The 14,004-nt window shown below is 40.1% G+C and overlaps 1 protein-coding gene across 3 annotated transcripts in view; it reads left to right on the top strand.

Moving 5' to 3' along the window:
* The first annotated feature begins 149 nt into the window (after positions 1-149).
* Positions 150-14,004, top strand: part of CMC2 (C-X9-C motif containing 2) — a 16,418-nt gene continuing 2,563 nt past the window's right edge. Inside the window, exons 1-3 of one of the 3 annotated variants that reach the window (XM_046680274.1) lie at positions 306-461; positions 7,077-7,189; positions 11,601-11,672. In XM_046680274.1, the coding sequence (XP_046536230.1) occupies positions 7,109-7,189; positions 11,601-11,672 (153 nt within the window). In that variant the 5' untranslated portion in view covers positions 306-461; positions 7,077-7,108. Of the gene's footprint in view, positions 462-7,076; positions 7,190-11,600; positions 11,673-14,004 lie in introns of all 3 variants that reach the window. The other 2 variants (XM_046680272.1, XM_046680273.1) reach the window with 2 other exon arrangements.

Here is a 14,004-nt window from a genome sequence, read left to right as displayed (position 1 = left end):
CAATTGCAGTTCCCGCCGCCCTCGAGCCCCGCCCACTGGAGGGGGCTCGTACTTTGGACTGTCCCTCAGCTCAGGGGGCCGCTTGAGGGGAGCGGCACAAGTGGAACTCGGCAAGCCCCCACGTCACCCCTCATAGCAAAGAAGGTTGCTTAAATGCAGTTAATATGAGCCACAAAATCTGGCTTGTCGGCTTGGCTTGTCGTTTAGGCTCCGCCGTGCCTCCGTGGACTCACTCTCCCTCCCCCTCCCGGCGCCCGAAAGTGGGCCCGTCCAGCCAGGTGGCGCATGCGCCCCAAAGGACGCGAGCGGCTGGGGCTGGCCGAGCGGGGTCAGCCGCCGAGGGCGCTGGACACTTCGTGGCCCGGAGCCCTCCGGCTCTGGCGCCTAGGCTGCCGGCCTTAGGGTGGGGCGTTCTCGCCGGTGAATTCCGCTTCAGCCCGCCCGGTGTGGCCGCGAGTCGGGTGAGTCTCGGGGTCGGGCGGTTCGGAGGGGCGCTCTTTTCCTGGCCGCGGTGTCCGGGGAGGCCGCGGGACCCCCCGGCCGTGCCCGCATCCCCTGCTCGCGCGCGCCCCCCCGTGCTTTCCGAGGTCGGGGCCTGGGGGCCCTCCGAGCGGCCGTTCTGCCCCAGCCCTGCGGCCGCGCGCGGCGCCGGGGATTTTGCCGGGGCGTCCTGAGCCCGGGCGTGCGCTGAGGACGCGCTAGGAGCAGGCCTGGGCCCGGAGCTTTCTCTCTGTGCGGGGATCGACCCCGCCGCTCTCCAGGAGGTGACCTCGGGTGGGCTCCTCCCCTCCCTGAGCCGCGGCTTTCTCGCTTGCAAAATGGGGGTCACCCATCGCCGCGATGGTGAGCAGGGAAGCGCTTCACGCGGTGTGTGACACGGGAGCGCTCAGTCCGTGGCGTGGTGGTTACTGTTCCTGATGATCCGGGGGGTTAGAACTAGCCTGTGGAAGGTGGGGGGCGCATCTCAGCTGCAGCGAGAGTTGCCCCCAGTCCGTCTTGCGGTGTGACCATCCGCCAACCCCCATCAGTACCCTTTTCAAGGAAAGTGGACGTTCACATACCTTTTCTTGGGTTGAGACACGACCGTGCTTGTAGTCTCACAGTAGGTGCTTTAAGAAGAGTCTTAAGTAAATTCGAGTTCTGGAAACTTTCGTTTAAAAGGTTCAATGCATAAAAGACGTTCGCGCTGGCAAAGGAGTTCTGTGGTGACCCCCCTTGTGTCTCCTGTCCTGTACACATGGGCTTCCGCGCTTAAAATAAGCCTCAGATCCATCCTTTTAAAAAAGCGTGTTGAAGTTTGAGCTAATTCTCAAATCTATGGTCATCCTAAATTCAGCATTCGCACATTTATTGGGCGTTTAGTAGATGCATTTACAAGGATATTCCCTGGCTAGCCTGTGATTCTTGGAGGTGCGTGGACGAAGATTTTCCTCGGAAATTCATGTAATCTGGCAGAGTGCTTAGCACCTAGGAAGTGCCCGTAACTGTTCAAGGAAAGATACGAACGACTTGGCCCATTCCTTATGAGACTGTGCGGCGGAAGGGAGTCCTCCAGTCTGTCTCCCAGGTTGCTCTGGGTAGCAGGGGGCATGGTCTGTCCTCTGGGAGCGCCAGCCACTTAGAGCATCTATTTCGATTTGGGCCCTTGGCAGCTGTGATAAGTAGAGGTGGGTGGGGTAGCTGGTGTCGTCTGTTGGCTGCTTCTGCTGAATATGGTGCATCGTTTGAAGTGGTTGGAGAAAAACTAATTTAACTAATTCCAGAGCTTTCAAAAATGTAGGCTTTTAAAAAAATACATTTTAGAAAGCAATAAGTATTAGTTTACCGTTTTTCCTGGTGAACAGATTCTTCAAATTCTGAACAGGAGACTTTGGCCTCCTTTTTTGCTTGCTTTAAAATGACATTAGAAATTGCAACTGTAGCGTAAATTTCTTTCTGGTGAAGCCAAACAGTAACAGAATCTTTCTAAAGAAAACCCAAGTGGCATTCAAATATAGGGTTTCCCCACTGTGATTATAGATCTGCTGAACTGTGTTATTAGAATGTTTACTCCCTTTTGTTTACTAGAGTTATTGTATTGCTTTCTCTTCGGTTTATTGATTTTCTAAAATTGTGCCACCTGGTGGTTGAAATCTTCTCTCTCTCATAGAATACTCATTAGGAAGATTTTTACGTCAGAGTCTTGGTAGAATAAGGTGAAGGACTGAATAAAATAAGACTATAATTTCTAAATCTTTAGTGAGAGTAACCTACTGCCTCTACCCTCCAGCTTACCCCCAAGTAAAAGTTAAAATTGCTTTGCAGGGTCATATTATCCAGTTATCAAAACATCAGATTGTCACAGCTAAACATTTTTAAGAGTTTCAGCGAACTGCTTGGCGTCAGTGTGTGCATACTTGAGGAAGTGGGTGGGGTTGGCAGGGGTGGGAAGTATTGTAATTGTGACAAGTTAACCCTATATGGCAGTGTAAAGGTGGGACTGAAGTTTTGTGTTTAACTAAATAACAACAGTTTGAATGGAATTTATCCCTCTTTCTCATGCCAACACCCATGGGCAAAGCATTATCACAAATAATGTTTCCTTCACTTTTGTTTCAGTCGTGCGGCTGAAGTTCGTAATTACCTTGGCAGTATCGTTTTGAAATTGTTTTCTGCCTTCTTTATAGTAACAACTGTTTATCCTTTGAGTGTGAATTTTATTTTTGGAAACGGTGTAACATCATTTAATTGTGAACCTAGATTTGAGAAGAAACTTAAGAACACAATTCAAGAAGTATTATACTCTTGACATCCTTAATTGATGTGGCCAGTCTCTTTTGGGCACGTCAGGACAGATATCAAGGGCTTCCCGCAGCATCCTGTTTCGTTGTTGGACAGCTCCATGAAGATGACTTCTGCCTCTGTGACTTCCACCCTTTGATTTCCAGTCCTGTCCTCAGAAACACCTCAGAGTAAATTCAGGTCACCCTTTCCCATCATGTGACAGAGCATCTCAGATACACAAATAATGCTTTACGTATGTCCCACTCACTGTTCACGATTTCAGGTACTCTCACAGAGGTTATTGTAAACCTCATGGTCACACAGAGATTATAGGTCAAGAACTAATTCCATTTTGTGGAAGAAGAGACTTGGGTCTCAGAATAAGTAACCAAAGTGACATAACTTGTGAAGAGCTGAGTCTACCACTTTCGCCTCCAAACCCAGCATCTTTTCCCTTCAAATCCGTTGCTTGTCCTGCTTAACCGGGTTGTTCTTTTATCTGTCCCCTCTGTTGGGGGCTTCCCTAAATTGGTAAATATCCCCAATTTCATTAATGGTTCCCTGTTTAAACCTAGTTTCAGAGCCATCTCCATCCTGAGCATCCCTCAGGAATATTCAAATTGTCAATATTCTGGACATGGCAGATAGGACGAACACAGTACTGTTTTTTCTTGATGTAGACAGCTCCTCTGTTTCTAATAATACAGGAGAATATTCAATTGACTTCTGTGGAACCTGGGCCTAGAATTAGGGCCTGTTGCACGTTAGCCAACCACAGGATCTTGGGGAAATAGTTCCTGCTATCTGAATTTATTTCATTCATGAAGTGCTACGAAGGCATGTCTTTCCTATTTTGAATGTGGGAAAAATCAGTCATGGTGAGAGATTACGTTGAGTAGTAACTCTCACTGTGTGACCTGGGGCTTAGTTTTGCTATGAAAATTTGAGTAATGCGTATTTTGACCTACAAAAAGGCAATTTCTTCTGGTTCAACTGAATTTAAAAAGGTACCTACTTCCTAAGGTTATTGGGAGGATTATAACACTTGTGCCTAGCACATCGTAAGTGTTCTACAAATTATTTTCTACACTAATAATGTAGATATATTCTTATAGCTTTGAAGAAATTTTAAAAATAAGAATATGGAATATATAGCTTTTCTTAGGTTCATAAAAAATTACTTTGAGTTATAGTGTTATTAGAATAGGCTTTTAAAGATGACTGCTGGGAGGCATCAGCACTCATTCAAATGTGTTCTAAGAAGAATGCCATTGTTTTCTAGTTATGGTTTGTACATTACACCCAAGAGTACAGCAGTACATCTCTGTAAGCACCAGAGGGCAAAGCCAGATCACACAGAGTGCACGGAAGGGAGCAGAGGGAAAGGGTGAAGAGAGGGAAAGGGGAAGAAGAGAATCTCTAAGTAAAAAGATAGGGGGAGGAGAGGGGAGTGAGTGGTAAAGCAAGGAGTTTGTTAGATAAGGGATAAGGTAAGTGTTTAGTGCTTTAGGGTAAGTGGTAGCTTTTTATCAAGAAAAGGGAAAGGAAATTATAGGAAACCATTTTCTTCTTTGATATAGTCATCTAGAATAAATAAATAAATAGGAGGAAAGATGTCTTATTGGTACCCTGGCTGGGTCTACAGCAGCATACATATTTGAAGTAAACTTTTCTTATGGAGGGAGGAAAAATATCTAACATGATACGCATTTATGCTTATGTGCAATGTGCACGTATCCCTTTACATCAGCAGCCAAGTGTCTTCCCAAGTGTTTACTTTGCTAATTAAAGAGGTCATTTCGGTACATCATAAGGTTGTTTCTGAACTATAAAAGCATAAATTTGAGGGCTGGTTGATAGAAATATAAAAAAATATTTTGTCAAATGTATTTACAAAATAAAATATTAAAGACATTTTCTAGGTGACTAAACCAATGTTTATCTTCCTTCAGAAAAAATAAGTCAGACAGGAACTAGATAAGTAATACTATATAAGTGTAGGTGGATAATATTGTATAATATTAGATGACTTGAATTGCTGAACTGTGTGAGACCTAATTTTTCTGAGGCAAAAATTTATATTAATTGAAAAGACTTTGCAGTCAGTGGCAGGCAAGTAAGACTTGAACTTGGCCGTATTTCCAGTTTCCATTTCAAATACTCATCTCTCAGCTGGGCGCAACTCTTACGTACGTACTGTATGTAGTCTTTTGAATCTCGCTGCTTTCATTTAGCTTAGTGCTTTTGAGGTTCATCCATGTTGGCGCATGTATCAAGTTCATTCCTTGTAATTGCTAAATAGTATTTTATTGTATAGATATACCACATTTGTTTATCCAGTTACCTAGTTATTGGACACTTGGATTGTTTCCAACATTGGCTGTTAGGAATGATACTATGAACATTCACATACATCTCTTTGTGTGGATATGTTTTCATTTGTCTTTAGGAATGCAATTTCCAGGTCATATGATAAGTTTGCATTAACTTAAGCAACTGCAGCTGCCAAATTGTTTTCCAAAGTGTCTGTACTATTTCACATTCCCAATAGCAATGCATGAGGTCCATTTTCTCCACATCCTAACCAATGCTTGGTATTGTCTGACTTTGATTATAGCTATTCTGGTGGCTGTGTAGTGCTATCTCATTGTGGTTTTAATTTGCATTTCCGTAACGGCTAATGGTGTTCAGCATCTTTTCATGTGCTTAATTAACCAGACCTGTATCTTCTTCAGTGAAATATCTGTTCAAATTTTTTGCCCATTTTGGGGGTCCGTTTTAAACATTGGATTGTTTGTAGGCATTCTTTATATATTCTAGATAGAAGTCCTTTATCATATATGATTTGCAAATAGTTTCTCCTAGTCTGTAGCTTGTAGTAGATTTTACTTTTTAGAGCAGTTTTAGGTACACAGCAAAACTGAGCAGAAAGTACAGAGAGATCCCATATGCCCTCTGCCCCTTCCCCCCATCCTTGCCTGCTGTCAACATCCCCCACCAGAGTGGTATGTTTATTGCAATTGATGAACCTACATTGACACATCATTATCAACCAAAGTGTCGCTTGTCTTTCTTCATTTTCTTAATGATGTTTGTTTTTTTTTTTTTTAAAGATTTTAGTTTTCCTTTTTCTCCCACAGCCCCCCGTACATAGTGGGTCCTTCTAGTTGTGGTGTGTGGGATGCCGCCTCAGCATGGCTTGATGAGCGGTGCCATGTCCGCGCCCAGGATTCGAACTGACAAAACCCTGGGCCTCCGAAGCAGAGCTCAGGAGCTTAACCACTTGGCTACGGGGCCAGCCCCTTAATGATGTTTTTTGAAGTGGGAATGTTTTTAATTTTGATGAGTTTTTACCAATTTTTTCTTTTAAGGATTGTGGTTTTGATATATCTAAGAACCCTGCCCAACCTAAGGTCATGACTTTCTTCTGTGTTTTCTTTCTCGAAACTTTTAAGAGATTAAAGCAATTAATTGAATCTTTCTTTTGTTAATCTTTTCTGAGTTAAAAAGAATAAGTTAAAACAAGAATAGGTGAATAGTACTACATAACTATAGCAGACACCTCAAAATAATACTTTTGCTTTGACCTTGGCTGCTAATTTTCTGCTTTGTGAATGAACCAATTAAACTTAATTTCAGGTTCTGATAATTGCATTCTATAATTCTAATAATAATATTAGAATTCTAGGATTATTAGAATTATTATTCTAATATTATCTATTATTATTCTAATAATTCTGTAATTCTAATAATTGCATTTTATAGATATATCTGCTAAATTTGGAAAAAAATTTCACACCTGCTTCTTGTTTTTCTTCATTGTTTAGTTAGATTTTTCTTAGCCAGATTCTAGGAAGAAAATCTGTATTCACCCTAATGTGAGACTGACTAATGGCCCTTTGATCCTCTCAGAGGAATATACACTTCAAAAGGGTTAATAAGCCAGTTCTCTTAATTGGTAGAATTTCATCTGAACAAATGAGTTGTAATCAATTTCAGGAATGTGGGAAAATGACTGAAGTTGGACTTATTAATATAGGCAAGCTGTTTTTGTTTGAGCACTTGTTTCCAGGATTGGGGCTCTTGAGGAGTCCTGCTTTTTTCTGAACCTGCGAGTTTTCTAAACACTCCTGATAACTTGCTGAATCTGTTAAGTGATTGGCTGAGGAAGCAAACTGAGGCTCAAGTTTAATAATTTGCCTAAGGTCAACATTCTTTTCTGATAAAAATCACTGCAGGTTCTTACTGAAAATAGTTTTAGGTCGCACTAACGAATATAGTCACACATACTCAAGACACTCTTGTATCCACAGGTTGCTCTGCCGTGCTCCATCATCTTCTAAAGATGCATCCTGACTTATCTCCACACTTGCACACTGAAGAATGCAACGTCTTGATTAACTTGCTTAAGGAATGTCACAAAAATGTAAGACTTCAGAAAAATGACCATAAAGCAAAAATGAAACTTAGGTGCAACACACTGATGTAAAATGTTATCTCCATTAATGGAAGGGAATGATAATGTCTTAGTAATGCATCTTAGCTTAGTACAGATAAGCAACTGATGCTTGTGCTTTTTTTTATTTTGAGCCCTGAGCTAACATCTGCCACCAATCCCTCTCTTTTTGTTGAGGAAGATTCACCCTGAGCTAACATCGTGCCCATCTCCCTCTACTTTACATATATGGGCTGCCTGCCACAGCATGGCTTGATAAACGATATGTAGGTCCACGCCTGGGTCTGAACCAGTGAACCCCAGGCTGCAGAAGTGGAGCACACGAACTTAACCCCTTTGTCCCAGGGCCAGCCCCAAGCTTGTGATTTTTCAGAAACCACTGCCTTTTATGATTAGTAAAAATCAAGCATGATAGTTTGTTAGGGAACTCTTGAAATGCTATGTAATACCTTAGAATCCATGTTCTTATAATAAAATACTTTCCTTTTCCTAATTTCAGGGCACTAGAACAATTATGTTCAGCTCTGACTCTTCTGGTCATAATGAAATTCTAACATTTTCTATTCCTTGATGTCTACCATTCTATGTTTAAAGGAAAGTGAAACTTTCTTTGTAAGTAGGTATTAGCTAGATTTAAATTATGATTGGCCTAATTTGACAGATTTACTTAATTGTTAGTGGAATGAAAGTAAAATTCCATGGTAAACACCAAAATAGAAAAGAAGCCCATTTTTGGAATGCTTTAAATTAAGCTGGTATCTTTACAGATGTCAAATATTTAGCTTTTTTCCCATGTGTTTGACACATGAGACAGTTATAAAGAGCGTTTATGTTTTTCTTTAACTTTGGATGATGCATTATTTTCCTCATGATATTTATACAGTGTAGATATATCAAATTATATAATAACTATCATTTAAATGAGTAGAATTTTAAGACTAAAAATAAGGCAGTAAGTGATACCCATGACCTGTGAAGTCAGATATTTTTACTGGTTCAAAGAATGTTGTTGATGACAATATACTTTAGGCAAACTATGTTTATCATACAGCTAGATCAAGAATTGATATTGTAAGTCTTTGACTTTAGCCGCTCTATGGGTGTGTAGTAATATCTCATTTGGTTTTCAATCGTATTTCCCGGATGGCTGATGATTTTGAGTATCTCTTTGTGTGCATATTGGCCATTCATGACATCTTGCCCATATTTAAAAATTGAGTTGTTTGCCTTATTATTGAGTTGTAAGGATTCTTTTTATCATTCGATATATAAGTCCTTTGTCTGGTAAGTGTATTGTAAATATCTTCTCCCAGTCTATGACATCCTTTTTCGTTTTCTTAAGGGTGTGTTTCAAAGAACAGTTTGTAAGTATGAAGAAGTCTAATTGACCAGTTTTTTTCTTTTATTGTTTCTGTTTTTTGTGTTTTAAGGATCTTTGTGTATTTCCTGGTCACAAAGATTTTCTTCTATTTTTTCTTCTGGACGTTTTATAGTTTTAGCTTTTTCATTTTAGTGTGATTCATTTCAAGTTAGTTTTTGTGTGTGGTGTGAGGTTTGAGTTAGGATTTCTTTCTTTCCCTATGGATACCCAGTTATTCTAACACCTTTTATTGGCAAGTGTCGCCTTTCCCCACTAAATTGCCTTGGTGCCTTTGTCAAAAATCAATTGACCATATGTGAGTGGGTCTATTTCTGGGCTCTCTAGTCTCTTCCACTGATTTATATGTCTATTCTTAACACCACTTAATTACAACGGTATCTTACTGGGGCCACCTGGTCCTCTGACTGTTTTGTCCTCTTTGTCCTAATTCACTTTCCACACTGCATCTAGAGCAGTCTCTCAAACATGAATTTAATTGTTGTTCTCCTTTACTGGCTCCCTTTGCCTATAGAATAAAATGTAAATTTCTTACTTTGTGTATCAAGACCTTCATGAAACTGGCCTCTGATTATCTCTTGAGCTTCCCCACTCTCCTACGCCTGCCTTCTCCTCCCCTCCTTCCTGTGTGCTTTTTTCTGCAGTTGTGGAGCATGTTTCTCTCTTCCACGCTTTGTATTTGCTTTTTCCTTTCCTTAACTTAGAGCCTCCTCACAATCAGCACTTCCCATTTGGTAGACCAGGCTTTAGCACCCTCCAGGTTTTAGTCAGCTTAATTTGTTATTTCCTCTTCCTTTTCTCCTTTCCTGGCCTAGATTCACTTGGTATAGTCACTCTATACACCAGTAACATCATACATAGTGCATTTCCTACTTTATAGCAATTGTTCTCACATTTTTTGGTCTCAAGACTCCTTTACATTCTTAAAAATTATTCAGGACCCGAAAGAACTTTTGTTTATGTAGGCTGTGTCTGCCAATATTTACTGAAATAGAAATTAAAACTGAGAAATTTAAAAATATTAATTTAAAAATTAGAATAATAAGCCTGTTACATAGTTATTTTTCACAAAAAAGATCTTAGTTTCCAAAACAAAAAAAAAGTGAAAAGAGTGACATTGCTTTTGCATTTGTGCAGTTCTCTTAAATGTTGGGCCTAATAGAATATAGCTAGAATCTCATATCTGCCTCTACATTCAATCTGTGTTGATGTTATACTTCATGTAGCTTCTGGAAAATTCTACGGTACCCTTGAGAGAGAATGAAAATGAACAAAACAAATAAGATCTTTGATTAATAGGAAAATAGTTTTTACCTTATGTGTCCCCTGGAAAACTCTTGGGAACTCCTCTGCATCCCTGGACTATACTTTGAGAACCACTGCTTTATAGCAGTCACTTCATTATTCGTCTTTTCCTTCTGACTGTGCACTGTGAGAGTAGGCCCAGGTCCGCCTTGCTCAGTGCTGTATCCTTAGTGCCCGGGACACTGTCTTCCAGACGTCAGTCGATTGAGTCACTTACTCAGCCAGCCAGCCAGTGTGGTTCTCTAGAAATAGCCGTCAGGCACTAGTGGCTTATGCTGTGTGTATATGAGAGAATTGCAGCCCGTGGACATTTCTTTTACCAGCTCCACTAGGGCATTTTGGGCTTGTTTTTCATGTAATGTCAAATAGTATAATTCTTATTTGGGTTTAATGTTGAGGTGAAAGCAAAAGTATAAATTAGTTTTGTCTTAGAGTTTTAAAATAAGATGTATGTATATGGAATGATATAAATAAATGTAAACTAAGCTATGAAATATTGTCTTAAAAGTCTAACCCTTTCTGTTATTTCTGCTTGTCCTGAAGGTGTGTGAAAATACATTGTCCCTGTTTATTTGTTGTCAAGGAAGTAGTTTAGGAAAAATACACGAGAAATAATTATTCTGAAAAGGCCATTAGGTGATCTGGTGGGAGATCTAAGTCTCTCTTAAATGCTCGCCAGAAAAACTCTGACCGTTTATTCAGAGTGGACCAGAAAAGTACATTTAAAGTGGCAATGAAGCAGGGAAAAAAAGAAACAGCATGAGGCATAGCTTCCTAATTATGTGTTGCCTGGTTTCTATGAAAGCCTTAATTAGAAAGAAAAGGAAAAGATGTGCCTGTTATTACCACTACAAGTTCAGCATTTATGGCATGTCATTATAGGAGATCACCATGCTCTCTGACCCACCCTTAAAATTGTGACGTGCAAATGCACTAATTATGGCCCTTCTAAAATTTAGGATCTTAACTTCAGTCATCATCTTAATCTGCTTTGCAGCATTCATACTTTTTGCCATGATAATAGTCATAGGAGTTGAAACCACTAGGAGATTATTTTTGCTTTTCAAACAAAGCAGACTTTGAACTTCAGACATAGATTTCTTTATATTGTGAGTTGGTGGCTTATTTATGTGGCCCATATAGGCCATCTAATAATAGTGTTAGGTGTTTCTGATGTATTTTGATGACGTTTTGAACAGGGGCAAATGAGAAAGTGGCTTTGGCACCAAGCATTTATTAAGTAACCCTTCTGTGGGACAGTAGTTGCTAGTGAAGAAAGTTGCTTGTTGTGTTACTATGGCCACACTTCGCTTTGACATTACTTCCTGTAATACAGGATGGATTGTGCTGTGATTTTTAATATGCGCTTAAAGAAAGGGGTATTAGGAAATAAAATTGTTTACACTCTTGTCGTTGTGAGGATTTGGCAGGTTAATAGGCTTCCCTTTTATCAAAGAAAAGTTTATTTTTCATTTCCACTATAGAGCTCTATCTACTCTAGAGCATTTATCCCTCCTTTGTAGGAAGGGCAGTGTAAGCCTGTTTACTTGTATATTTTATACTTGTGATTTAACTGTTTGCTTAGTAATAAGGTGACACATTAAACACATTTCTATAGTAATAAATATTTAAACTCTATGTGCCAGAGACCTTAGCATATTATGGGATGAAATATTTTATGCCTTTTCTTCCTTTTAGCACAGCATTCTGAAATTTTTTGGTCATTGCAATGATCTTGATCGGGAGATGAGAAAATGCTTGAAGAATGAGGTAAGAAAAGTGTTAATATTTTTTTTTTTTTAAGATTGGCGCCTGAGCTAAAACTGTTGTCAATCTTCTTTTTTTTTGCCCCTCCCAAATCCTCCCAGTGCATAGTTGTATATTTTTTAGTTGTGGGTCCTCCTAGTTGTGGCATGTGGGACTCTGCCTCAGCATGGCCTGATGAGCGGTGCCATGTCTGCCCCCAGGATCCGAACCGGCGAAACCCTGGGCTGACAAAGTGGAGCGTGTGAACTCAACCATTCAGCCATGGGGCCAGCCCTAGAAAAGTGTTAAAAGATGGAAATGGTTAAACAATAGAACAGAACATTTTGAATAATATTATATGTTACTGCCATTATTAAATTTTTTTTCCAAATTTTAGGGTAACAGAGAAAATTGACTTTATATGTATGTCCTCCCCTAAAACCAAGAAGAGAAGTGAAACGTCTTCCAGGGACAGTTTTAGAACATTGCTATTCTTTTGCATGCATGTAAATAAAAACAACTTCCTTATCATAATCACTGGAAGTCCTCTGGGTGAGTTTTAAGGTTTGGGAAATTGACTCTCTGTTCAGCAGAAAGACTTATGTCAATCAGCTCTAACAGGTAACTAAAACTCTCGGCCTCAGTTTCCTTATATAACTTGTGAAAGATCTCTTTCCAGCTTTAAAATGTTTAATTTCTTTCTAGTTATGGTATGTACAAGCCATAGGGATCGAATTTGACTTGTTTGGAAAGAATCATTTCCTGCATCCAATTTTAGGTTATGACTTGGACTTGGCAAATAGCCAAAGTACCTAGTTCATTGTCTTTTTAAGGTACTGCTTTAAGGTACTGCTAACCAAGCATTTTTATTTTATTGTATTTTATTTTTTTGAGGAAGATTAGCCCTGAACTAACATCTGCCAATCCTCCTCTTTTTGCTGAGGAAGCCTGGCCCTGAGCTAACATCCGTGCCCATCTTCCTCTACTTTATCTATGGGACGCCTACCACAGCATGGCTTGACAAGCGGTGCCATGTTCGCACCCGGGATCTGAACCGGCGAACCCCGGGCCGCCAAAGTGGAACATGCAAACTTAACCACTGCGCCACCGGGTGGGCCCCTAACCAAGCATTTTAAATCTTTGAAAAGAAATTTAATTCTCTTTCTGTTTTGTACATCAGATGTTTTATGTCCAGAACCTTTACAATCTATAACTACTAAAAATCTGCCTTTCAGTTTTCTTTCATTTTCTGTAGTTTTGAAATTTTTTTCCTATTTAGCCTCATATTGAAAGTTATTAGATATGATCTATGAAGCTGTCTAGCATCTGTCTGTCTTCATTTTTTGTATTTTCCACTTTAGGGCCTTTTTTTCTTTGAGGAAGATTAGCCCTGAGCTAACATATGCTTCCAATCCTCCTCTTTTTGCTGAGGAAGACTGGCCCTGAGCTAACATCCATGCCCATCCTCCTCTGTTTTATATGTGGGATGCCTACCACAGCATGTCTTGCCAAGCGGTGCCATGTCTGCACCCAGGATCCGAACCAGCAAACCCTGGGCCGCCGAAGTGGAACGTGTGAACTTAACTGCTGTGACAGTGGGCTGGCCTCTAGGGCCTTTTTTTTCCCCCCCTCGTGGAATCCCTTTCCAGTGTCTTTACTGTTAGAACTGTCTGAAGTTCTGAGTTGGGGGTAATAGTTTTGTGTGCACAAACATGTACCTGTAGAAGTGTTTTAAACTGATTTTTGAGAAGAGTTTTTCCTTCATATGTGAAGGCTAGTTTATATGGAAACTACACCTAGGGCTGTGTGCCTGTTTTAATAAGATTATGGAAAAATAAAGCCCATGCTATTTTATTCGGTATAGCTGTTTATTTCTCACATTCTTTCAGTTGTGTAAGATGGCTTTTTCCCTAAGTTTAGAATTTTTTCTCCTTATAGTTCAATAATTGTGCCATTGGTTTGGTGATTAGATCTTCATATGAAATCTTCTTCCCAGGTGGTCCTGAGCTGTTAGTGACTGGTAGAATGTTGTAGATACTTTTCTTATTTTATCTGAGTTCGTTTTCATGTAAATTTCAGATTTTCTCCTTGACTTATTTTCTCAGTTCTCTATGTGGTTTTTATGTTACTTCGTTACCTGATTTATAGATGTTTTTCTGTCTCTTCTTTCATTCTTCAGTCTTCTGAACTTGTGCTCATTTACTTCCTCTCTGCTTTTACTGCTTTTTAGTTTACCATTTATTGCTTCTAACGCTCTCCTTCTGCCGTTTCCTTCATGTGTCATTTGAGTGCTTCGTTCCTGGGAGCCTTTAACTGGGAAGGCTCTGGCCCATCTCTTGAGCTTGTCTTTTAACTG

The sequence above is a fragment of the Equus quagga genome, chromosome 13 (assembly GCF_021613505.1).
Source record: "Equus quagga isolate Etosha38 chromosome 13, UCLA_HA_Equagga_1.0, whole genome shotgun sequence".
NCBI classification, from domain to species: domain Eukaryota; kingdom Metazoa; phylum Chordata; class Mammalia; order Perissodactyla; family Equidae; genus Equus; species Equus quagga.
The sequence above is the reverse complement of the archived record's forward strand: the minus strand, read 5'-3'. Positions and strand labels throughout refer to the sequence as shown.